Raw genomic sequence first — 23,234 nt, forward strand, 5'->3', positions numbered from 1 at the left:
AACCAGTATACATACTCTGAAATGAATTGATCAGAGCGAATAGACGACAATATCTTAGAAAAAAGAAGAAAAAGAAAGGTGAAGTTAAATCGAGATGAAAAAAATAGAAAGGCAGCCGACCATAACTCTAACCGTAGCCACAAACAAATAGATATGATAGATAAATAAACAGGGATGGATACCTGGGAAGAAGACATGCATAGTAAATAAAGAATAGAAAAGATCAGATCAGATCAGAACGCCAACTCTCGAACACACAAAGGATTTCATTAGAAGATATGATATCATGGGCCAAATTCAGAGAAATACACAGAGAAACATGATATGTGTCTCAGAGATACTTGTTGGGATCGAGCTGCATAGGGTGTATGTTATGTTATGTCTTTCTTTTCTGGTCTTTTTCCTGTTTTGGGTAATAGGGTACACTTCTACTAGTGGTCAGCCAGCATTTCTCGATGAGTTGATCATTGGTTAATCGTCTTACCCTTTGGTAGGCTTGAAACGCTGGAATGGTAGGCTCTTTTCATTGAAACCCCCGGAAGATCACCGGGCGATGGGCATATCGTGACGGTGTAGATCTCTCGACCACTCAGGAGCAACCTTGTCCCGTTCGTATAGAAGTCCACAGTTGTGGCACAACGACTACACACACGTCAGTTCTGAGCGACCATGTAGGAAAAATGGAGTCTCTTACCCGTGGACCAGCAGGGCCATCTCGAACAGCCCAAACGGCAGTGCCCCATACCAAGCAGTTACTGCACCTCCAATTTTGCCGTTCCCTGCAATACGATATTAGCCAAACCCAAATTTCTTTGTCCACCCGAGCAGGTGAGTAGGGATCATGACGCACCAGTCTGTCAATGTACCACCACCACCGCCATAGCCGGCCCCTGACCCAGTATCTGGGGTTCCTCGTCCACCGGGCGTACCACCCCTGCCAGACGGACTCAAGCTGCGGAACCGCCGCTTCCGTCTGCTGCGCTCGCCTCTACCGAGTGGTGTCTCACTGTCCATGTCGAAGTAGCCGCTCCCTTGCCGCGAGATGTCCGGAGTAATGCCGGCCGTGGATGAGAACCGGGCGGTTTCTCGCCGGAGACGTCTAATCTGGCGCTCGCGATCACCCTCTCGCTTCTCGATCTCCTCCTTGGACAGGTGTTCCACCTTGGGCTCCCACTCGTCGCCGAGTCCCTCGGGATCGTACCGCCACCCGGCGTCCGCGCCGTTAGCGGCTTGGTTGTCGATTTCGTTCCCATAGCCGCCGATTCCGCTGATGAGGCCGCCGCTCTCGCAGACCTCCTTCTTCAGTTTCAGGACGGCCTCGTAGATCCCGTGCGCGATCGCCCCGACCCATTCTCCACCGAGACCCAGATCAGCGCACGTAATCTTGGCGAACTCCTCGGGCATACCCGGCGGATGCAGGAGAGACCACTCGAACTTATCCGTGTACAGCTTATTCTGCAGGTTGATATTGAGGTGGATCATACACCTGTATGCATCGTCCGGGTTTAGGATACTGTCGTTCACCAACGGCTCCTTCGTTCCCGTTAGAGGCTTAGCTCTGTTATCAGGAGTGACAGGCCGAGCGGGAATGGGCGTTGCGGAGACAGACACGTCCCGCGAGATGCCAGCCTGCGAGGCGCTGGTGGGTTTTGGCTGGGTGCTTTGGAAAAGCGGATGCAACGCAACGCCGGCGAACTCCTCTAATTGCTGGCGAATCTGATTGCTGATCGCCATGGTCATGACCTGCGGATTTGGCAGGTCCATATCGCGAACGAACCCAATGGCGAATTCTTCGGGCGTGGCGAGCGCTTCATGCAGATTCCACAGGAAGGTGTCCTTGATGCGGTAGGCGGGTAGGGGGTCCGGTCGCCTGTACGCAGGCAGGGTGGAGTTGATCGCAGGATCCATGATCGACCGCGGAAGGGGGAACGGCTCGATGGGCTGATGTGCCGGCACTTCCAAGTCAATCCGGATGGGTATCAGGGTCAGAGGCAATTGCGCTTGGATTTGTAACTGGTCGGCACATCTGCAGAGCGCAAACGAGGGTCAGAGTGAGCATATAATTGAGGGAGGGGAAGACGGGATAGCAATCACCGGGAGACGTACGTAGGCCGCAACATCCTTTTAATCATCCAGTCGCGAAACACCCCTTGGACTTCAACAGGGGCGTGGATCTCTTTCCCCAGCTTCTCTGTTAAAGGGGCCTTCTCGAACGTAGACTCCTCCCGTCGCAGACTCCTTAACCCCGTTGGTCGGCGCGGACCCTCGCTGTCATCGAAATCCTCATCGTCGAAGCCATCTTCGGCATAATTGATCGCGGTGGTCCCTCGTTTCGTGGTTCGCGGCGTGGGGCCGGCTTGGTTGGTAGGAAAGATGGGCGTGAGAAGCGCGTTACTATACTGGCGCACTCGTGGCGGGTAGGATGTGATATAGCCTCGAAGAGGGGACATGTTGGCAGTTCAGGTGAACATTAATTAACATGTCCCTTTCAGGACCTAGGCGGGGAGCGTTGACTGGCGACCCAGTAGGATAGATCCTCGGCGACAAAAGGATGGATGTAGGGTAGAAGAGGCGACTTGGAAACCGTGAATTCAAGCGGAAACGGATTGGTTCTAGAGTCGCAGTAAGAGTGCCTTTGCGAGATTTCCGATGCGATCACAAAGTTGAAACAGAGGTGGGCCGTGTCTGGGTTGGGGTGGGAGGAATAGTGCCAAAGCTTCTATTCTATGATGGTGATCGCGCTCAAGCTCCGTCCGCCTTTTTCTGTTTCGTCGCGTTCTCAAGATTCAAACATGCGCGCTAGTCCTGTTTCGGTACACAATCACGTGATATATATCTCAGGTATGATATTGGCTACATTGTCCATTGTTGGTTTTATCTTCTCTAGAATATAATAGAAGGGTACAAATGAAAGCACACAGAATAAGGAAAGTAATAAAATCAAAAATACAAGATCAATGCGTGGGGACCGGCCAGCTAATGGGATTATAGACAGAATCAAGCACATAACACCCAATTGTCAATACGGATATCGTTGACTCGCAAGAAAAGATCGAGGTGGCAAAAAAGAAGTACAAAAATAAAGTAAAGCCGCAGTGATGGTATGTATCAAGTATGCAACCAGAATCAGTAAGATGCAGTGTAGCAATGAACGAACGAGAAAAACTGTCCAGATTAAAAACAAACAAAACCCGCGTTAAAGGGCTATCGGAGCCCAATGACGCTCTGCATGAAACAAAAATGTTAGAACAAGATACGCTAGAGATTGAAACCATAACTTACCATCTCCAGAGTCCATACTCTGCGGATCCAAATCTTAACAGGGCCATCGACCCCATCCACGTTGTCCAATTCGATCCCCTCCCACCAGCACCGTCTGGCGGGCTTTCGCCAGAAAAGAAGGAGCTTTTGAGCCATGCCGACTGAATTGTTATTGGACAAGTCGCCCTTGATATCGGTTCGAAGTTTGGCCAGTGCCAAGCTACAGATGACGGCCTTGCTAGGCTCGGGCGCCCGATGGCCCCACCGGTCGTCGCGATCAAATCCGCTGCAAGAGTCAGCATGGGTTCCCTACGTAAAGTAGCTCAATGGGCTGATCGAAGGTGCGGGACTCACCCTGCAGTCAACATCTCAATCAGATGTTGTTCGGTGGAGCCGGCCTCCTCGCTTTTCCTCAGACCGGAAAAGATCCCGTCCTGTTGCAGCAATGCTTTGGCAGCCGCGCGCTTTACCTCCATCATCTCCGTATGGTCGATATCCTGACGCGGCGGAATCGCATAGAAATCAAGGTCCTCGCGTAACACGATAATGCCGGCACGATCCTGGAGCATATCTTTAGCCGATCCTTGCATGGAATCGGACATATCCATGTCGGGCGACGTCGACGCAGATGGCGAGGAGGGGATAGACTGGGCGACCGAGCGGAAGAAATCCAGCATGTATTGAAGCGACGCGGGATCGTACTGGAGGAACATGTCAGGATTGTACATACGCATAGGAGTCATAGCGTTCTCACATCGACTGGATAGATATCACCTTCATGGAAAGTGCCCATATGTCCATCCGGGAGTAGACCGTTCGGGAAAAGAGATAGAAGGACAAATTCCGGCAAGGTCAACAATTCATCCCGAGAGAGCGTAAACCGGGTACCCCTGAGACAATTAGAACAACCCGTGTGATTCAGAGAAGAGCCAGACGGATACTCACCGGAGATCCAGCGTGATATGTTCATCCCCGCCGATATCTAATACCACAGGACAAGCAAGTTAGTCAAGATACACACTACACATCCATCCGGGGTGTCGTACCACCAAGCGTATTGATAGGGGGCCCGCCTGCCTGCTGCACCTGAGTAATGATACTCGATGCGCCTCCTGCTGCCGCCATCACGTATGTAAATGATTCAATGGGACTAGATCCTTCGGTGTATGGCGGTGGTGGCTCTCCGTCTTCCGTAGACTTTCCTTGCGAATCCGGTTTCTGCTCCGGCGTAAACGCAGACTTGGTTTCTGCGACCAAGGGCAACGGCGACGGATCCGGTTCTAGGGGCTCCTCTGGGGATGGAGAAACAAAGGGTGGGGGGATAGGAGCCGACGAGGGTTCGGTTTCCGCAGGTTTAGCGCGATCGGGTTCGATTCCGGGGACAAAGTCCAGTGAAGAGAACGGTGGAGGACCGGGCGGATAGTAGTGAGAAGAGGACGCCTCAGAGTATGATGGCGAGTGGGGTGGCGGCGCGGCGTAGAAGTCGTCGTCTTCCTCCGCAATAGGGTCCGCTAGGTGATGAGGCGGCCGCGCCGTGGTAGGCGAGCCAGGGGGAGTTGATTGCCACGACAAGGTGTCGTCGAAATTTGAAATAATTCGATCGGAAAAAGAGCCGGTGTGCTGTTGTTAATTGTCTCTAAAGATGAGGTCGAGACGAACCCAGGCGACCCAGACTTGTGCCGTTGACCGGAGAGGATCCAGACTCCCGTTCCCCGTTGTCGATCAGGAGCCCACAGTATGTCTAAAGATTGCACATGGAATCCGAAGATCAAGTAACCACAAATCAAAGATTTAGAAAATATACTTTCTCTGCGATATTGACAGAAAATGGAGTGAATAACCAACGTGACAGTGGTAGTCAGAAGAGTGACAAGTTGGAAGTGACCAAAAGCGCAGGGCGACCAGGGAGGAGAAGGAGGCGGGAAAGAGAACGAGCGCTTAAGGAGAAAAGGCGGAGGCGGCGGCAACGTTCCCCGTAAACCAGCGAACTCTCCAGTTGGCACCGTCCACGAGACTACGGTGGCCGTGTATTATGATATCTATACATTTTGAATACAAATCTAGAAGACAGAGTAGGTCATAATCTCGCGTTTCCGTAGATCTGTACATCTATGCACGCCTTGACCTTGAAGACACGAGGTGCCATGTCGCATGCTCTTATTGAGTACTACGGAGTACTTATCGAGCGATTCGGTAGAGTTACGGGGCATTAGGGAATCATCTGCGTATCATCCCTGAAGAGCTGAGGACTGCGTTGACATTTCCCTCGCCACTCCTGGGGTCACGCGCTACCATCCTAATGACTGCAAGAGATGCATCTACGTGGCCCGAGATCACGAGAGAGCTCCCATAATCAACTCGCTGATCGTTTCTTCTCTGATTCATTCACGTGCCACATGCAACATCTACATACCCAGATCTAGACACATCTAATGCTTAAACAGCGCGTTCGACATAGCTCTGGATCAAGCCTTCAAGTGTCGGCTCATACTCCTTCAGAGTCACCTCGTCTCCGTTAAGGACAGTGTTGGCCTGGACAAACACCTTACGAGGGACCTTGTTCTTGAGGACGATCTCCCGGACCTTGGTTCCCCACCAGTCGTCGACCGAGGTGATATCGTCGTAGAGCTGCTTCCCGGCCTCAACATCCGCGGTGCTCTTATAGACATGCAGCTTTTGCAGGTACTTCTCCACCGCGGGGCGGCCGTGCGAGAGGATCTTCGACCGATCGAGATGGATCTCGAGGTCAGACAGATCCTCCTTGGTGTAAGCAAGCTTAACAAAGTCGTCTCCAGCATCGAGGAACGTCCGCAAAATGCTGTACCGCGCCTGCATGTGAGCCTGTCCCCACTTTCCGGTCTTAGGGTCCCAGAACTCCAATGCGACCAGGCCTGCGCGGGCCATCTGCAAGTATCCCGTATATAGAACATCGCCGGCCTCGTTCGAGAGGTCCTGCTTCCCATCCCCAAACCCGAAAATCTTGAGGATCTCAAAGTCACAGCTGAGAGCCATGGCCACACACTCGGCGCGGCATTCTTCGTAGGATGAGGCAATCGAACCAAACACAGAGCTCCATGTTTGACCCGGCTTGTACCAGCTAATCACGGGTTTGCCCGTGACGGGGCTCACAGGAGGGTTCTGCACATCGAAGTTGTATTCACCCGGGGCGGTCTCCTGGAGAAGCTTGCCTGTTCCATGTCCAAGGAGTTCGTGAATACCCACCTGCACCTCGAAAGCGGGATCGCGGCATCGTCGATACACTTCGAGATCCTTCTCAGCGATGAAGGGGATGGGTTCGTTGGGGGCCTTGGCACTCAGCACGTTTCCAAGGGAGACGTTCTTGAAACCGAGATTCTGGCGGATATCATCATAGTTCGGTAGGTTAATACCGGCAGGGATGCCAGATGACTGGAAGCTCAAGACTTCAAGCGAGGTAAAGTCCGGGCTGAGAAACTTGTCCTTTTCGAAATCAATCCCCCAGGGGAGCTTGGGAATCATGCTCTCGGCACTGTCCACCAGCTTCCCAAAGGCCCGGGTCCGCTCCAAATTCACCTGCAGAATGTTAGCGAATTGGCCACGGCATATGCATCGGCGTCACTTACCAAAGCGACAAAGCCCTCCCACTCTCCGCGGACGCCGTGAGGATCCCGGTAGGTCTCGACAAATCCAATGTTTGATTCCAACACCGGTTTTTGATCCTTGACCCAGACCCGCTGACTCTCCTTGAATGCCTCGATGGAGCCAGCGCCGAACGACTTGGCGTAGGCCTCCAGCATCTGCTTCTGGTTGTCATTCGCCGCATTGATCTCGGCCAGCTTGATGCTGTGCGCAACCTTGGCCATTTCCTCCTGGTGGTCACCGAACACGAGGCGGACCTTTTTCCCTTTCAAATGACCCTCCAGCTCCAGCGTATCGACAGCGCCAAGGTCCCGTTCCCGAGCCGGGGGCGCGGAAATACCCGAGGCAATTAACAGTTCAAAGTCCCCAGAGGCATTCTTCCTAAGCCTAGTGTTTTCGAGGGGAAGCCCCTTCTTCTCCATCAAGTCGCCGATAGCCGTGATATCGTCCTTGGTGATCGACGGAGAACCAGGGTAATAGGTAGTCATATGGCCATCTTCCGGGTACCCAAGGTGCATAAGCGCCTGCTGGGAAGTCTCGAAAAACCCGCCGCCCGTGCTGTTCGCCTTCTGGAACGCGGCCTTCGTCTCGGGAGTTCCTGACGCCAGAGCTTCCAGGGCTTCCACCGGCAACCGGGGGATAAACTTAGTGTCACCGAAGCCCTTGTAATTCCCACAATTGCCGAGAAACTGGGTAGCGTACTCCAAGAAGAACCGAACGTGCTCATCGCTGACGTTGGTTTTCTTGGCCAAACCACTCCAATCGCCATTGCAGGATTTGTGGAGAGAGATGATGAAGTCGTAGATCGGCTCCGACTCGGGGGAGACCTGGCGAAGGGTGATACGCGTGCCTTCGAAAGCAGCCCTAAAATAGACCAATGAATCCATCAATTAGCTTTCTACACCCAACCCAGACAAAAAAAGCAGACAAATAGCGCCAGCATAGAAGATCATCGAACCTGCTCATGTAGTGGGCATATTTCCTCAACTTCTCATCCTTCAACCCATCAAAGTGATGCTTCGCCTCCAGACGCACAACCGTGGGGGGAGAGTCGGCGAGATAGTGCTGCTTAGTATTGGCATCCATCGTGAATTTAGCGGGAGTTGAAAGATGCGACTCTGCAGAAAGCTTGGAGGAATTGTTGATGTTCGGTACGGTGGACGAAGAGAATCGCTCAAAGTGACGTCGAGAATAGGCGTGCTGGTAATGGAGGGGTAGAGAGGGGCGGCGGAGGGAAAAGGAACGATGTTCCGACGGCAGGCGTTTCAAAGCGCCTCGTATGGGCAGCATTCCTGGTTGCTTGGGGGAAAGTAACCTCAGCTAACTGGCAGCTCCGTTGCTCTATGACATACAGGTAAAGGTACCCAATGGCTTAATACTGCCGGAGATATCCGGTTGAACGCCGAAGGCGGTGACCCCAGTGGGGGACTTTTAGTTATCGGAGTATATCCTGCATCCATTGTACTATTTATTCTACATATTTAGGGCTCAAATTATAGAAATTCCTCATTGTCACATTGTCCAATATCAGGGGGATTTTGCCATCCTTTTGTTGATTCTCGCCCAAAACTATCGGGGAATAATGCTTGAATGTCCATATATGAAACAAAATCTACATGGTAGATAGAGACGACCCAAGAGTTTCTGGCTAAATGCGAACGAGGAAAACACAAAGAAAAATTATTGTAAGAAGAAAGCAGAGCGAGGGGTGTGATAGTGGAGGTGCACTTCACGTTGCTCATATTAGGCTCTCATATTTGTCGAGGCCTTTTTTCGCACCCCCTTGCGGTTGTGACGAGTTATTAGTATTGCCTTGAAACGGACTGGAAGGGTTGGTCCTGCCTGGTGAGGCCATTGGTGCATTGGAGAGACCGCCAGTCCCTGCGAATGACCCCATCGAGCCCTGGGTAGATGGAGGCGGTGGTGGGACCATTGGAGCATTGGAGAGGCCGCTACTTCCAGAGAATGACCCCATCGAACCCTGAGTAGATGGAGGCGGGGGAATGGAAAAGGCAGAGAAATTGGTAGTCGGCCGCGAAAGGTTTCCAGCAAAAGAAGAGTTGGACGGCTTCATGCTGGCCATCGATCCCAACCCAGGGCTAGGCAGGTTACTCGCTGGGGATGTATACTGGTTGTTGGGGGAATTCATAGCGCTCCAGCTGGGAGACGGAGAGGGTTGCAATGGTGGGAAAGCCGATGTCGCCGGGGATTTCTGCGCCGCAGCGGGCTGCAGGGATGGGAAAGAGCCCATATTGAAGTCCGGAGTGATGGAACGCATGCTCGGGTTCGGTTGGCTGGACAATGCGCTTCCCATGGCATTGGGACGAGCGGGTTGGGACGACCATGATAATGCCGTGGATGAAGGCCGCGAGGTAGAAGGTTGGGCGGCTGGTGCTTCGGCCATCAGGCTACCCCAGTTGTCGAGATCCTGGCCCTTTGAAGCTGTGGATCCGCGGCCGAGGACCAGGCGCTCAAAGTTGTTCCTTGTCGGATCTGTATCCATCGCCATGAAGGCATCGGGGGTTTTAGAAGAGCTTCCGGTGCCATTTTGGAACCCACCAGAATCCCCCCCTGAGGACAGTTCCTTGAGTTTTTTGGTATGCTCGCGTTCGATCTTGGAAGAGAGATTCTTGATCAAGGCCATAAATTGTTCAAACTGGCGGAGATTAAGAAGGGGGCCAAGGCTAAAACTCCAGATGACTGGAAGAATTTCCAAGGCGATAAAATCCGTGTCGGCAACCTTGCCAACCTGTTGGAACACGCCCAACGCGGCCATCATAACAGCGGGCTCTTTCGTCTTGATGGCCTTCAAGGACGGAACAAGCTTCTCTTGGATTGTATACTTGTCCAAGATGGATGATCTAGTTGGCTGCGGTTTGCCTTTTGGAATTATACCGGTCAAGTCATCTTCAGCCACGTCCTCACCGTCCTTAGAGCCCCCGCAGAGAACAGTAAATGCCTCCAAACAGCTGACTTTGATGCCTAGGCTGTTTGTCTTGCTAAATGTCGCGGCAATTGGAGGGAAAACTTCGGTCTTCACGGTACTGAAGTCGAGAGTGGGTAGAAAGATGGGCAAGCACTTGATGGCAGCATCAGCTAGAGAATGAGTAGGAGAGTCCATAGCCAGTCGAATCAAAGGAAGAATATCTAGGAATCGCAGAGAGTTAGCTCACACTGGCTGTTGTCGATCCTCTAGGACAAACAAACCATCTTTGAATTCTTTGCCCGGGCAATTTTCCGCCACAATATTCATATTCTCGAGGACAACCATGAGACCCGCTTCTCGCTTAGAGTCACGATCCTGGACCGCCCCTTTGCCCGTTGGGAACACTTCTTTGAGTCGGGGAATTACCCTCTCGGGGAATGTGCGGCGGGCATTCGGGATGCGCTGCAAAATGGCAAAGACGTTTTGCAGAATGAGTGACAGGAGCTCCCTGTCTTTCATCTCTTCTAGGAGTACACCTAGTAATTTTCTGTCCAGTACAGATACGGGAAACTCTGGGAGTACCCGCTGGAGGCCCCGCATGAACTGCGACTTTTCACTCGGAGTTTTGGCCGGTAGTGATTCCAAGAAACGCAGTGTGGAGACCAGTATATTATCGAAATATGGAGACTGCTGGAACTCTCGGGCGTCTAACCGCTGGGCCGGCCGCCTCGTGATCAGCCTGGGCAAGACATGGGTAAGGAGATCGTTGGGGATGGAGCCTGAACAGAGAAAGTTATTTCCCTGGGAAGGCGTCGTGGACGGCGAGCTAAGCAATTTCTTGTAAGAGTTGACGCTGGAATGTGTCTGCAACGGAGAAGCGTGAGGCGAGTTATACAAGGCCACGATGACAAGCCCAAGAGAGAACAAGTCCGCAGACGGGGAGACATTAGAGTCCAGCGCAAAGTCTGGGGAAGTGAAGTCCAGATTCAGCTGAACAGAAGGAGGAAGTCGTGGATCCTGGTGAAGCACTTCTGACAGAGCCAGCGGCGGTAGCGAGGTTCGCGTCTCGTTGGGATCGGAAGGCCCAGCAAAGCCAAGGCCGGAGATTTTCCAGTCTGATTTGGAATTGATGTAGATGGCTTCCGGGTTCAAGTTGCCATGGACGAGACCAGCCGATCCGTGGAGGAACTCGAGACCTTTGGCAACCTGCAACAGCCCTTTTTGGATCTCTAGCTCATCGATATCGAGATCTCTCCGGCCTTGGCCTCCATCCGTCTCCTCCACCGTAAAGCGACTGGACCGCGCACCATGTCTCGACGAGCCTTCCTGGGCATCTTTCTCCTTTAGAAGCCCAGCCAACGAAGTGGTGAGTTGCTCCGTGGCGAACATAAGACCGCCATTGCGCGTTTCTTCTATTGGCTCCAGAACCTGGAGAATAGACGGATGTCGAAGACGGGCGAGATTGCTGGCTTCCCGCTTCAGTCGTTCGACGACATCCTCCTGGGCCTTTTTCGTGGACGAGCTGGAACGACCACCAAGGCCACTAGATCGAGGCTCGAGAAGCTTTCTGTCAAAGATGAAGATGGACGCCGCGGTCCCCGTAGATTTCTTCTTTCCATCATGGATACGCCATGGGCCAGAGATCACCGTCGAGTGGGGGGCAATTTGATAGTTCGTTGATATGTTCGAACTCAGGGACTTGAGCGAGGAAAACATTGTCTTTCCTCTGACCGCCCTGGCATGAGACTCAAATAATCAATGCCAACAGCGCAGCTGTAAAGTCGAACCGACGTTGTCACGGAGCAATAGTTATGTATGGTAACTCGGTACGCCCCCGGAAGCTGCAGCCTGATTTCTCAATGTGGCTTGTTGGAGATGTGGACAGGTCCGAAGAAACAAAGTAAATAATGCACAGACGATGGTATCTGCAAAGGGGGAGAATCAATCGGCCGTATGTCAAGTTATTCTCATGTCAATCCCAGTCTTACAGCTGTACGCTCAAAAACTGGACTCTGCTTCAGTTGCTGGTCTCTTTTTTTCGACCTTGGAACTCGAGGTTCATCACCCAGCTTGGCCCCCATGCATATCTGCCCGCTGTCCGCCCGGAGGACAAAGGGCGTCACGTGAAAGGGGTGAGGATGACCAATGGGAGAGCAGCGTGGGCTCCCCATACGAACGGCCACGTTCGGAAACCCCACGTCAGGTGACACACCGCCTGCGGCATTGAAGCGCCGGCTAAAGTGTGCCGTGAACCAGATCGTGGCCGATGTCGGACATCGATCGGTCTGCCATGGAAAGTTGAATACCTTGTTTGGTATGCCTTTTTGGGGGAAGGGGCTTTTGATTTCGAACAAAAAACAGACAATTGTTGTATTTGTGTATTTGAACCAGTTCAACAGTTTATACTTGATACATAGTCCAGTGGTCCATCTCGCGCCCTACGGTTGTCGATCAACTGGATCTGTCCGGAGTTGTGCCTGAGTCACTCCGACCGGTCAGTTAGTTACCTTAACTAACCGCTCCGGCGCACTCTTTTTAAGCTCCGCTGCCCGCTCGTTCATTATTATTGCTTCCCTGACCGTCTTCCCATTATTAATACCACTCCACCGCTTGGGACTTGATCGACCAACATCCCTCGCTCCCCTCGCTGTTGGAATTCTGAACATTGGACCGCGATCATGAACTCACTCCGTCAATTGGCTCGCCACAGGGCGTTGCCTTCGCGCGCCGCCCCCCGTGTTCTCCCCGTCCAGACCTCTGTCTCGAACCGGCTATGGCAGAGATGCTTCAGTGCGACGCCGGCTGCTGCTTCTCAGGCTGGTCTCGACGCGTCGAAGCTCGAAGTCACGAAGACGAGCACCCCTAAGGAGATTACTGCGTCGGAAAACCTCATCTTTGGCAAGACCTTCACCGGTAAGGACATCATGCGACAATGGCCCCAGGCTTGACAGTTACTGACACACAGATTCCTCCAGATCATATGCTGTCGATTGAATGGACGGCTTCGGACGGATGGCACGCGCCGCGCATCATTCCCTATCAGAACCTCAGCCTGGACCCTTCGGCTTGCGTGTTGCATTATGCCTTCGAGTGTTTCGAGGGTATGAAGGCGTACAAGGACAACAATGGACAGATCCGGCTTTTCCGTCCGGATAAGAACATGGCGCGTCTGAACAAGTCTTCGGCGCGGATTGCCCTGCCCACGGTTGATGGCGAGGCGCTCACCAAATTGATCGGCGATCTTGTTAAACAGGACAGCCGTTTCATCCCCAGGTGAGCCGAGTCCAAGTTAACGCCAGCGAAAACGGTCCCTAATATTCTGCAGCACCCGCGGATACTCCTTGTACCTCCGACCTACCATGATCGGTACCCAGAGCACCCTCGGAGTTGGTCCGCCAGGCTCCGCCCTTCTCTTCGTCATTGCCAGCCCCGTCGGTCCCTACTACCCCACCGGTTTCAAGGCTATCTCGCTGGAGGCCACTGACTACGCCGTCAGAGCTTGGCCGGGTGGTGTCGGAGACAAGAAGCTCGGAGCGAACTACGCTCCTTGCGTTCTTCCCCAGCTCAACGCCGCGTCTCGGGGCTTCCAGCAGAACCTGTGGCTGTTCGGTGAGGAGGAGTATGTGACTGAGGTCGGCACCATGAACCTCTTCATCGCGCTCAAGGATAAGGAGACGGGCAAGAAGGAGCTCGTGACTGCGCCTCTGGATGGAACCATCCTCGAGGGTGTTACCAGAGACTCCGTGCTCGAACTGGCCCGGGAGCGACTGATCCCCAAGGGCTGGACGGTCTCTGAGCGTAAGATCAAGATGGCCGATGTCGCCGAGGCGGCCGAAGAGGGTAGACTATTGGAGGTGTTCGGGTCTGGTACCGCAGCTATTGTGAGCCCTGTGCGAAACATCAGCTACCGCGGCAAACTGGTGAACTGCGGCCTCAAGGATGAGGAAGAGGCTGGCGAAATCGCCCTTCAGATGAAGAACTGGATTGAAGGAATCCAGTATGGTGATGAGAATCACCCGTGGAGGTAAGTTTCCGAACCCACTGACTTTGGAAGAACACCTATTGACCGCATCCAGCGTTGTCCTTTAAACGAACTTGAAATATATGACGGACAATCCATATATAACTCGACACATACTCGTCTTGGCGCTTACTTTGATTTCTCGCGATGGGTCTGTACGGATAAAGAAGGGCGGGGAAGTTTGTTTACTGTTCTACCGGCCTCGCATTTTCATGTCTTGTCTTCCCATGACCCCCTTTCCCCATATTCGGTTTCGGCGTTTTTCACCCGACTCATTGAACTAGCATGAGCGTGCTTTCCTTGGTAATTCATTTGGTTTACGCCGTTTTTTTCCATTTTGGCTAGGAACGAACCCTTTACGGTCTTCAATGCATGTCCCATTCCAAATAGGCAGAGATCCACGATGTCCAACACTTGAATTCGGGGCAATATACCGCATACACAGCCGCTCTAGCCAAGCACGAGCACACAAGACACTTAACAGCGATAGCGCGCTGATCGTGATACCATCAAAGCCAGTGGAAGCGAGTATCAGTGAACCGACCGTCCCCTGACAGTCGCCAGCCGACGCTTCCAAAATCTGCCTTGCAACAAAACCGCCGATCGAGTGCGAAAAGGGAGAAAGGTGAAAGCAAGCATGCTCATGATGGCAAATGGCCGACGGCTGTGGGGGGAGAAAGCGCCGAACGACCTGAGAGCAGCAATACTATAGACCCAATAAGAAGAACAATAGACATTGAAACGCTATAAGCATCTAGATTTGGAACCTACCTGGGGGCCATTTTGGTTAGTTAGGTTGAGCCCCGTTTTGTTACTTTTTTTAGATACTATGTTGACGGGCAGGCAGGATACGGGGTAGAATGTACGCTCTACACAGCCCGGGGTATTTTTGCATCCATGGAAGCAAGGGCTGCGCCGGTTAGGCTGGACACAACCACCGTATATTGGGTCTATTGCTAGGTAGGTGGAAAGGACACTGCTGAGTAAGTGACTGGAGTCGCAAAGCTCTCTATATGATCAAATCCGCTAAATCAGTTAACTAGCTGACACCTGTAACAACCAACACCTCGGAAAAAAGATAAGATGAGGGGGTAGCCACGGGTCGATGATCTCGGAGATCGGGTTCGATCACTGCAAGAGAGCGGGTAGCGAACAGATCAAAGTTGACCATAATTAGAAGCATCTGCGCGTCGCTTACTCGGTCGGGTTAGAGGGAGGGGGAAACCAAAGGCTGTGTTTCACGGCTAGAAGGGTGGATAACTAGTGAGTTAGTGTGGGACCCGGATACGATAGAGTGTGAAACGACCATCTGTGCCTTTTACTATGGATCACTGTTGAAGAGGTAGATACATCACCTGTCAGAGGATGTTTTGGTGGTTGAAACACTGGTGTAATATTATTAAACTTGAAGATACTCAGGTTGTTAACTGAGTTATGGTCCTGGCTGTAAGTCTATGTTGGTTTCTTCGTACATGAGGGAAGGCAGAGAGACCCATTTTCAGCTCCTTTATTTTATTTTAATCTTTATTTTCACTTTCATATTATAATTCTATAATTTAATTAAGTATTTATTTTTCCAAGTTTGCCCATTGCCCTTTACCCTTTGCCTCTTCCAATCTGTCAAATCCCCGGTCATCTTCAAACATGCCCCACGGCTGAACTTGGCCCGAGTGGAATGTCGGGGTTCGGATTTAAACCACCGACATCTCCCACCCTGGGGTATCACAACCACGACCAGCCATGGAATCAACTAGCTGCGTGACTCATGATGATAAATCAAATCCTGATCACATAAGGATTAATAATGATCTTTTCCATATTCAATAGTTTGTAGACTGTGTATTTTTCCATTATCGACCTTGTACGACGGCAGTTTCCAGCCTCGGATTGACTGGATTGTCGATACATACCGGATGACCTATACCTACCTGCACGGTGTGCACCGTGGATGGTTGATCATTGGATGCCTGAGCTGAGGCTCTAGTCGAGTGCATTGGCTAGGATGAAGCCAGCGCGAGTTTACGTAGTTCCCAGTCTTTTTTCTCACAGGGGTGGACGTGCATGATGATCGGATGTTGTGCACGCACATCTCATTACTGCCACGTCCGGGCTGGTATCCGTATTTACCGTATTGTTCTATTTCCTCTTTTGTTGTTTTACGGAGTACTCCGTATTGATAAGATCCCCATCAAACGTCCCGGACCGCTGTGGAACTACGGAACGCACAACTATGGCTGGCATATGGGGAGCGGTCCACATACCTTACTTCCCCCTGTGGGGTTTATTCGGCGGTAACAAGAGTGGAATAGGATGACATATCCTAAAGTTTAATCAACGAGGTAGTTTGGTTCATTCCTATCCTATTGTAGCACCACCCATATGAAGATATCAACTGGTAGATACATACTTCGTTATACAGTCCGTAAATCAACTGTGTAACTAACAAACAACCACACCTAGGCCAGAAATGCGTCTCAGATTTGTGCCTCCCCCCTCCCTCCCAGTACGACTCGAACTTGACTCCCCATCTGACTGGCCCTATCTCGTGCCTTGTTGTTCTTGAACATATCCTCATGTTTCAACCCCGTCGCCGCCTCCACGTGGGAAACTGAATTTCCCGTACCCCGCTGGGCGGCTGAATCGAGAGGTAACACTTCGGATGCTCCGGGTGCAGTGGCGAGTAATTGTTGGTAAGGCGGGAGAGAACGGAAGTTACTTTTTGATTTTTGGCTCTAGGCCTGTGACGAGATAAGGAACCTGTTAGAAGGGGAGTGCAGATGAGTCGTAAGTTGACTGTTTCGAGATATCCCAATGCAACTGACCCAGTAGATACCAGATACAGACACGCAATCTACTAGATACTGTAAATAGCATATGACCCTTGTCTGGAAAATAACGCGCCCTCTCACCAGGCAGACAACCAGACATACAGATTGCGTAGCCGGCTGACAAACACTCCCAGACGCAGTCTCGAACATCCACCGTCCGATCGTATCCAGCTTTCCCACTCAACCACTCAGGACACCCCATCCGGCTCTGCACCAACTATCGCAATCAAGACCCACAATGAGAAGTCAGTGGTGCCTCCTTCTGTACAAGCGTTGAATGCATGGCTTCTCGGGGGGGGGGGGTAAGGGTGGGATAGACAAGTGCGACGTCTACACGAGGTCGATGGGTTGTACAGGGGAGCCGGCAAAGTCATGGGAGACTCCCTCCCCCCTCCAAGATTGATTTCAGCTCGAGAGATCGGACCTGATAGGGAATAGACGACAGTCCGTATCTATCCCCGTCACGAAGACGGGTCGGGTCGTGTTTGGTTGGTGAAAACCATGTGATTGGCTTGCTATCTGAAGAAACTAACTATTCTGGATACAGGCAAGACATAGGTAGTTAGATAGGGGCTATATCAAGGTTACACTACTAGCCCAGGTGGTTAACGATAGGCTGGATGGATGGGCCATGCCATACATAACCTCCAGGTAGTAGTGCTTGGTAGTGTTCTTCAGCCCTACCTACATCGCATGATACAAATGGAAGCAGCATAGAAGCGATGACATCAAAAAAAGCGTGCATGAATCGCTGGACTGGAATCCAATGAGGACAATCTCACCCTGCACATATGGTTGCTATTCCGGCGGGCTTGAGCCTCATTGTAGTATCCAATCCATCGGCGGATCTATCTAGCATTCGCTGGTCATACAGCGAGTGACTTGACTCGTGATATCCGTGCCAGTTGGATGTCGAGAATCGAGGATCCTTGGGGACGGCATTAGCGCGGCCCTACTCGATGGACGCTGGAAATTATTGAATACTGGACGACGGAGGATTTTGAGGTCGTATTCTCTACGTACATAATGTGGGGGCCCCAACGAGAGCAAGTCGAATCTTACGTGCGTTTTACCGTTATAAACCAACAACTACCTAGTTATAGTGTACTGCATGCACTGCGGGCATAACCTACATACATACTAGCTAGCCGCGGGTTAGGGTTAGATTTCAAAAGACCATGTGAATTGAGCCTTACTGCGCATTTAATCCCTCCACTCCAGGGGCTGTATTGAAGGCAGTGGCATGATAAAAATAAACCATAATGACAGACAGCAGACAGGTTCTGCCCACTGACACGGTAGGAAGCGAAACCAACCGCAAAGGGACAACTAGTAGGAATGAGAAGAATGCGACATCTGTAAGGGAAAAACGGGCCAAAGGGAGTCGACTGTCCTGCGCCCTGTTCTGTACGACTTTGGATGACCGAATGATCTGGGATCTCCCTGGAAACATGCATTGTGATATTTTATTGTATAATATCCGTTTTGCAGAGGAGATATTCGAAGATGGCAGCATGCGATGGACCGTCTACCCCAGACAGAAAAGAAACAATACGAAAAGAAAAGAAAAGAAAAGATAAAATACGGGTAGATACCAGGTACAAAGGATCCGTCATCACGGACCGGAATTACAGATTTGCAGGAATAAAGTAACCGCGTCAGACCGGTGACTCCCCCACCCGCATTCATGACTGACTTGAAGGACAGGGTGAGATCCTTATCCTTAGTGTATTGCCAAGATGAAGGGGTGCAACGTGGCAGAAGTCGAGACCGTGCGTCTGGGAAGTCAGGATGGTATTCGAGCCTCCTGAGACATGCTGCATTGGGGGGGACGAGCCATTCTCGATCTACAGTGGACGCGAGGTGGTAGTTTGAACAGAATAGCCCTTGGGGAGCAATCTCCAAGAAGGGAAATCGGTATCCCCGGGGGTGATTGGTCTGGAGACTGACGAGGTTCCCTGGTGGGGAATATTTTGGTCGGTATGTGCGGATTGCGTGGTATTTGACGGGGGAATTGATTCGAGGAGGTGGAAATCGCTGCAGGGTGTGTGGAAGTTCCCTTTGATCTCGACTTTCATGGGGGTCTTCAAACCGATAGGGATCTTAGTTTGTTTTCTACCTTCCTATCGACACGGCGGATACTACCGATACCCATGTCTCCGTGGGATAGCTTGATATTATACCCAAGATATAGTGTATACTATACTGTACCAACGCGAAACGTCTTAGGGCCCAGGTACCCAAACTAGAAAAAGGATCCGAACAAGAGCATGATTTGAGTTATGAGACCCGTCCACTGACAAGGCCCTATCCAGTTGCGACCTAGACTTGTCGGCACACTGGCCAAAACCTGTTCAAATCAGCCCTCGCCCATGATGACTCCACCCGAGTACGATGTTCCAAGTGTAGCCTGGTAGAAGAAAGGCTAGAAGAAAAGCTAAGCCCAATGAGGTGACACTGGTATCCAATCACCGTGATGTTTCTTGAAGAGGGATATTGATGATATCCATGATACCTCTAGGACGGTACTACTAGGCATCTACATATACGAGAAGAGTTAGACAGTACCAGGGAAACTCTAGTCTGGAGGTGTGGTGTTTCCATAGATTGAAACAATCTACTTGATAATCTGACAAGATAATGTAGTCATGTCCGTTGATGTAAAAAAGTGATGACAGTCGAGAAAAGCATTGTAGATCCTTCAGATGACCGGCATGAAAAGGATCAATAATTACCTCCATCATAATAAGAACAATGAAAGATGATGAGAGAACCTAGCTGTGCCTCCGACCAGTCTATCCCCGGTAGGATTCAGCCAAGTGTGACCATCATACTGCAATACCATTACAATACCACCTGGTAATTCAGCCCCTTCTTCCCTGCACGGCTCCGACTCCCTAACTACCACGACCCCTTGTCAAACCACACTGCATGGGAACATTTTTGGGAGCCCTCCCTCGCTCAAAATTACTCAAAACCATTAGATTCATTGCTCGAGGCAATTTCCCCCCCCCCCCCCCCCAGGCTCGTGTAAAATATGCATCCTCCACCCCACCCTATCTCCTCCACACAACGTGCGAGGTAACGCCAGAAGTCGACGAGGGAGGGAGGACTGAGAGGGAGGGGGGTAGGGGGGGGGGTAAGGGCGCCTGATGTTATGGCCTTGCATTCATGTCCCCCAAACTAGAACTAAAAAGCTGGTCGGTCGGATTCTACTCAGGCACACCAGACAGACTATACCAAAAAGGAAATTGCTCATGGTTGCACTAGTTTCCATTTTTCTCCTTAACACCGAAAACAGAAAGTTGATTCAGCCCCTTCGAAAGCTGCATGATGTTTTGAGTTCCCATACCCCGATCAAACTCGCCGATACTAACTAAGACTGTGGGGAGGGGGAGGGAGACAAGATGGGGGCGGGCGAAGGAGAACAGAAGGAAGATCTACTTCACAACGCTTCTATTCTTATCCCGTCAATTTGTCTTGTTGGATTCGGTCGCAAGGCGCATTGGTAGATTCGGCCAATAACTCAGCAACTCAGGGTGAACTAACTGCAGTGGAATGTCCAATATCTGGGACCACATGGTTCAGATTGGTCGACGCATCCCGGTCTGTTGGTTTAGCACTGCCTGATTCAATCTGTTTTTCCACTGTCGGCCTATTTACGTTAAGAGTCCCACTCAAAACAGCCTCACACTTGCTGGCATGTTCAGTTAGTCGGACATGAAATGATTTTACAATTTTACCATAATGTGGTAAGTGACGCAGCGCTGCATATCTATCTATTCGGGAATTGTTCCCTACCAACACATGGTTGAGCCATGCATACCTTGCCAGTTTCTCAGGCCTCCAACCCCTGTGAAACGGAGATAATACGCTTGAATAATACAAATAAATCGATTTCCTGAAAAGGAAAAAGAAGAGAAAAAAAAGATTAATCACTGAATAAATAATATGATAATAAAAACAGTAATAATAATAAATTCTAAACATCAGGTATGACCATTACCATTTAATCATTTCTGAAGTGTTTTTAATTTCCTCGGAATACGGAAGACGTGCTTATCGACAGGGCAGTTCATCGTCATGGGCGGGTTCGGACTCGGGGGCTTAGCAGAGGAAAAAAGGCCATAAGCTACGGCCCTAAACTTCTCCAGCTGATCGTCCCCATGGCTCGGCCTTCTTTTAAATACGCATTGTTACCCTTCATGTCGGTTAGCCTCGATCATCCAGTATTCCATTCGCCTTCGGTCTTCACGGTGCCTAAAGTACTACTCTGCTACGCTTGGTTCTTTGTCTATATATGCCTCGTTGACCCCCCACTCCACCACTCCTCCACTCCCAACTAGTATATTGATTCATCTGCCTACTCTTGAGTCTTCAACATCTATCTGAACCTTGGACTTCCCTTATTGGAAGGATACTTGTTCACCTTCTCCAACATTGGACTCCCTGGCCGTCCTATCCCATGCCCACCATGCACCGTTCTTCCACCTACTCATATGGCCACTCGACCAGCTCGAGGGCTTCTTCGAATCACGGGACAAGCAGTGCCTTCAGTCCCAACGCCAACCCTAACGAGGACTGGACCAAGATCTCCGATCTGGCCGAGCGTCGTCGCATCCAGAACCGAATCGCCCAGCGTAACTACCGTAAGCATTGTGTCTCTGATCCTGAGGCAAGACCCAGCCGTGTCTCTAATGTTTGTTGTGCAACAGGCAAGAAGTTGAAGCGTCGCCTGGAAGACCTGGAAAAGCGTGCAGCTTCCGCCTCTGAGTCCCCAGAGCAGACCCATGAGAAGCTGGAACCACCCAAGACCATGGTGAAACCTCGCGCCAAATCCCACCGCGTATCCAAGTCAACTTCGGATGCCACCAGCCGGACGGCGACGGAGCGAGCGCCTGCCTATGACTACTACTCGACGCCGGACGACCGCAGCTCCATGTTCTCGCACCAATGCACCCGACAGCTCTCGGCCTCGCCCCCGCCGGTCTTCTCTTATCCCTCCTATCCGCACCTGGACCCCTACGGACAGTCGGTCTACGCACACCCCCACGGGTACCACGCCATCCCCACCTCCTACAACGATACGTACCAAAACGACTACGGCTCCCCGATGCCCTCGATCCTCCCCGTCACCATGGCACCCACCGGCCCCGTGAAGCGGCCTCATCCCTACGCAGATGAGGACATCGTCAGTCCGTTTAGCATGAGCTATGCATCTATGGCTGGTATAGATCTATGCCCGACTCCTCAACACTTTGCCGAGAACAATATCCCTGTACATACCCGCTCTCATTGAATCCGTTCGCATCCTAGAGAAGAACACGCAGCTAACTCGATGTGCTTCAGATCCCGCCATTGTCGCACGTTTACAGCGATGATCACTCCTCTCCGTCGACGCCTCCGGAGCCTTCCATCATGGCTTGCCCTCTCACCCCCGAGTCTGGCCCATGCTCCCCGCATTCGTTTCCATTATTTTGATATCCCAGTCCCATATGACGATGTGTGAATTTGTTCGGCTATGATTGTATACGATTTTCATTTCTTTCTTTTGTTCTATTTTTTTTTATTCCTTTTCTGTTATTCTTTCCTTTGTTTCACGCTCTGATATGGGATTGGAAAAGGCGTGTTTTGGACTGCTCCCATCTCCCATTCCGGCAAGATTTTGGGTTCCAACTGGACCAGCCGAACGCTGGTTTTAGGACCAATAGATGCATGATGAATGGCGTTCCTCCTGGATTACATGGAGTGTTCCTTGGTTGATTTATTGATTTATCCCGGAAAGGGAAAGCGAAGTACATGATACTGTACGAACTTACGAATACAAACAAGATAAAGCATAAAGAAAGAAAGAATCCGTAAATTAATTAAGGACCCTCAGGTCAGTCTTCATTCCTGATAGACCCTGAAACAAAGGCAGGTTTCTCGGTAGGACCGGCGTTGTCCAGATCCATCCATCGTCCATACAGAGGATTGACTCGGAACTAAGGGCTACCAGGCTACTAGTGTCGTTGGGAGCTTTGTTGGTTCGATCTCCTTTCCACTCTCCACCCTGCAACTTGGCACTAACAACGATGGAGCCAACCCGCTTCCTTGGCCCCCAAACCGCCCAGTGGGTCTTTGATTGATTCTGGATCTAAGACGAAGAAAGAGAATAATCAATCGTTGGTGCTGATGGCGCCGTTCTCTAGTGCCTGGTGCTCCTTCAGCGTCCACACACCTGATTGATTGGAGTGCCCATCCTGCATCCCCTCCCTCCCATCTATTTATATATGTCTGTGCAATTTATAGTATCTTCTCGTCCTCAAAACCGGCCCCCAAATTTCCGACGTCCTCTCGGAGTCTTCCCAGTGCTTTTTTTGAGCGTTGGGGGCTGGACGTTCTGGCGGGAGGATTGCGGTCCCTGAGGGGTCTGTCGTCACTGACTCACGAGAAGCACTTCTGGATACGGAGATAAGAAGACCCTTTAAGCGAAACGACCGACTTGGTCAACGTGGAAACAAAGCGAAGGATTGATTGATTGATGGGCTCCATTCATCCCGTCCGGCGCCTTCCGTCCGGCACGCAAAGACCAGACGAT

The 23,234-nt window shown here is 51.3% G+C and overlaps 6 protein-coding genes across 6 annotated transcripts; 3 read left to right on the forward strand and 3 right to left on the reverse strand.

Annotated features, from left to right (window-relative positions):
* Window positions 1–543: 543 nt before the first annotated feature.
* On the reverse strand, window positions 544–2,450 carry P168DRAFT_283653 (putative RSC complex subunit Sfh1; the record flags this gene model as incomplete). Its single annotated transcript, XM_024836069.1, has 4 exons — window positions 544–642; window positions 695–779; window positions 851–2,026; window positions 2,107–2,450. 4 exons carry the CDS (start codon window positions 2,448–2,450, stop codon window positions 544–546), a joined length of 1,704 nt encoding a protein of 567 aa, XP_024690463.1.
* A 417-nt stretch (window positions 2,451–2,867) lies between these two features.
* On the reverse strand, window positions 2,868–8,195 carry P168DRAFT_272587 (dipeptidyl peptidase). Its single transcript, XM_024835326.1, has 10 exons — window positions 7,838–8,195; window positions 6,864–7,743; window positions 5,704–6,813; window positions 5,521–5,637; window positions 4,308–4,881; window positions 4,207–4,243; window positions 4,016–4,151; window positions 3,616–3,962; window positions 3,283–3,547; window positions 2,868–3,225 (listed from the first exon to the last, which is right to left on the reverse strand). Exons 1-10 carry the CDS (start codon window positions 8,167–8,169, stop codon window positions 3,205–3,207), a joined length of 3,819 nt encoding a protein of 1,272 aa, XP_024690464.1. The 5' UTR covers window positions 8,170–8,195; the 3' UTR covers window positions 2,868–3,204.
* Window positions 8,196–8,398: 203 nt separating this feature from the next.
* On the reverse strand, window positions 8,399–11,787 carry P168DRAFT_306127 (putative protein kinase Scy1). The gene is made up of 2 exons (XM_024838997.1): window positions 10,087–11,787; window positions 8,399–10,026 (listed from the first exon to the last, which is right to left on the reverse strand). Exons 1-2 carry the CDS (start codon window positions 11,519–11,521, stop codon window positions 8,618–8,620), a joined length of 2,844 nt encoding a protein of 947 aa, XP_024690465.1. The 5' UTR covers window positions 11,522–11,787; the 3' UTR covers window positions 8,399–8,617.
* Window positions 11,788–12,483: 696 nt separating this feature from the next.
* On the forward strand, window positions 12,484–13,894 carry P168DRAFT_283656 (branched-chain amino acid aminotransferase, cytosolic; the record flags this gene model as incomplete). Its single annotated transcript, XM_024836070.1, has 4 exons — window positions 12,484–12,718; window positions 12,781–13,078; window positions 13,131–13,829; window positions 13,882–13,894. The coding sequence occupies 4 exons, from the start codon at window positions 12,484–12,486 to the stop codon at window positions 13,892–13,894; spliced, it is 1,245 nt and encodes a 414-aa protein (XP_024690466.1).
* A 1,799-nt stretch (window positions 13,895–15,693) lies between these two features.
* On the forward strand, window positions 15,694–16,152 carry P168DRAFT_36515 (uncharacterized protein). Its single transcript, XM_024841902.1, has one exon. The coding sequence runs from the start codon at window positions 15,888–15,890 to the stop codon at window positions 16,119–16,121; it is 234 nt and encodes a 77-aa protein (XP_024690467.1). The 5' UTR covers window positions 15,694–15,887; the 3' UTR covers window positions 16,122–16,152.
* Window positions 16,153–20,823: 4,671 nt separating this feature from the next.
* On the forward strand, window positions 20,824–22,505 carry P168DRAFT_292030 (bZIP transcription factor). Its single transcript, XM_024837513.1, has 3 exons — window positions 20,824–21,303; window positions 21,370–21,932; window positions 22,004–22,505. The coding sequence occupies exons 1-3, from the start codon at window positions 21,129–21,131 to the stop codon at window positions 22,133–22,135; spliced, it is 870 nt and encodes a 289-aa protein (XP_024690468.1). The 5' UTR covers window positions 20,824–21,128; the 3' UTR covers window positions 22,136–22,505.
* The last annotated feature ends 729 nt before the right edge of the window (window positions 22,506–23,234 follow it).

The sequence above is a fragment of the Aspergillus campestris genome (genome assembly GCF_002847485.1).
Source record: "Aspergillus campestris IBT 28561 chromosome Unknown P168scaffold_10, whole genome shotgun sequence".
NCBI lineage: Eukaryota > Fungi > Ascomycota > Eurotiomycetes > Eurotiales > Aspergillaceae > Aspergillus > Aspergillus campestris.

Excerpts from the sequence above, each read along its gene's own strand:
- P168DRAFT_36515 (XM_024841902.1), top strand. The coding sequence starts at position 15,888 with ATGATGATCGGATGTTGTGCACGCACATCTCATTACTGCCACGTCCGG.
- P168DRAFT_306127 (XM_024838997.1), bottom strand. The coding sequence starts at position 11,521 with ATGTTTTCCTCGCTCAAGTCCCTGAGTTCGAACATATCAACGAACTAT. Across the intron at positions 10,027-10,086 it reads GGGCAAAGAATTCAAAGATG|ATATTCTTCCTTTGATTCGA; the intron begins GTTTGTTTGTCC and ends TGCGATTCCTAG.
- P168DRAFT_272587 (XM_024835326.1), bottom strand. The coding sequence starts at position 8,169 with ATGCTGCCCATACGAGGCGCTTTGAAACGCCTGCCGTCGGAACATCGT. Across the intron at positions 6,814-6,863 it reads GGGAGGGCTTTGTCGCTTTG|GTGAATTTGGAGCGGACCCG; the intron begins GTAAGTGACGCC and ends AACATTCTGCAG. Across the intron at positions 5,638-5,703 it reads AGAGCTATGTCGAACGCGCT|AGAAGAAACGATCAGCGAGT; the intron begins GTTTAAGCATTA and ends TGAATGAATCAG.
- P168DRAFT_292030 (XM_024837513.1), top strand. The coding sequence starts at position 21,129 with ATGCACCGTTCTTCCACCTACTCATATGGCCACTCGACCAGCTCGAGG. Across the intron at positions 21,304-21,369 it reads AATCGCCCAGCGTAACTACC|GCAAGAAGTTGAAGCGTCGC; the intron begins GTAAGCATTGTG and ends GTTGTGCAACAG. Across the intron at positions 21,933-22,003 it reads TTGCCGAGAACAATATCCCT|ATCCCGCCATTGTCGCACGT; the intron begins GTACATACCCGC and ends GATGTGCTTCAG.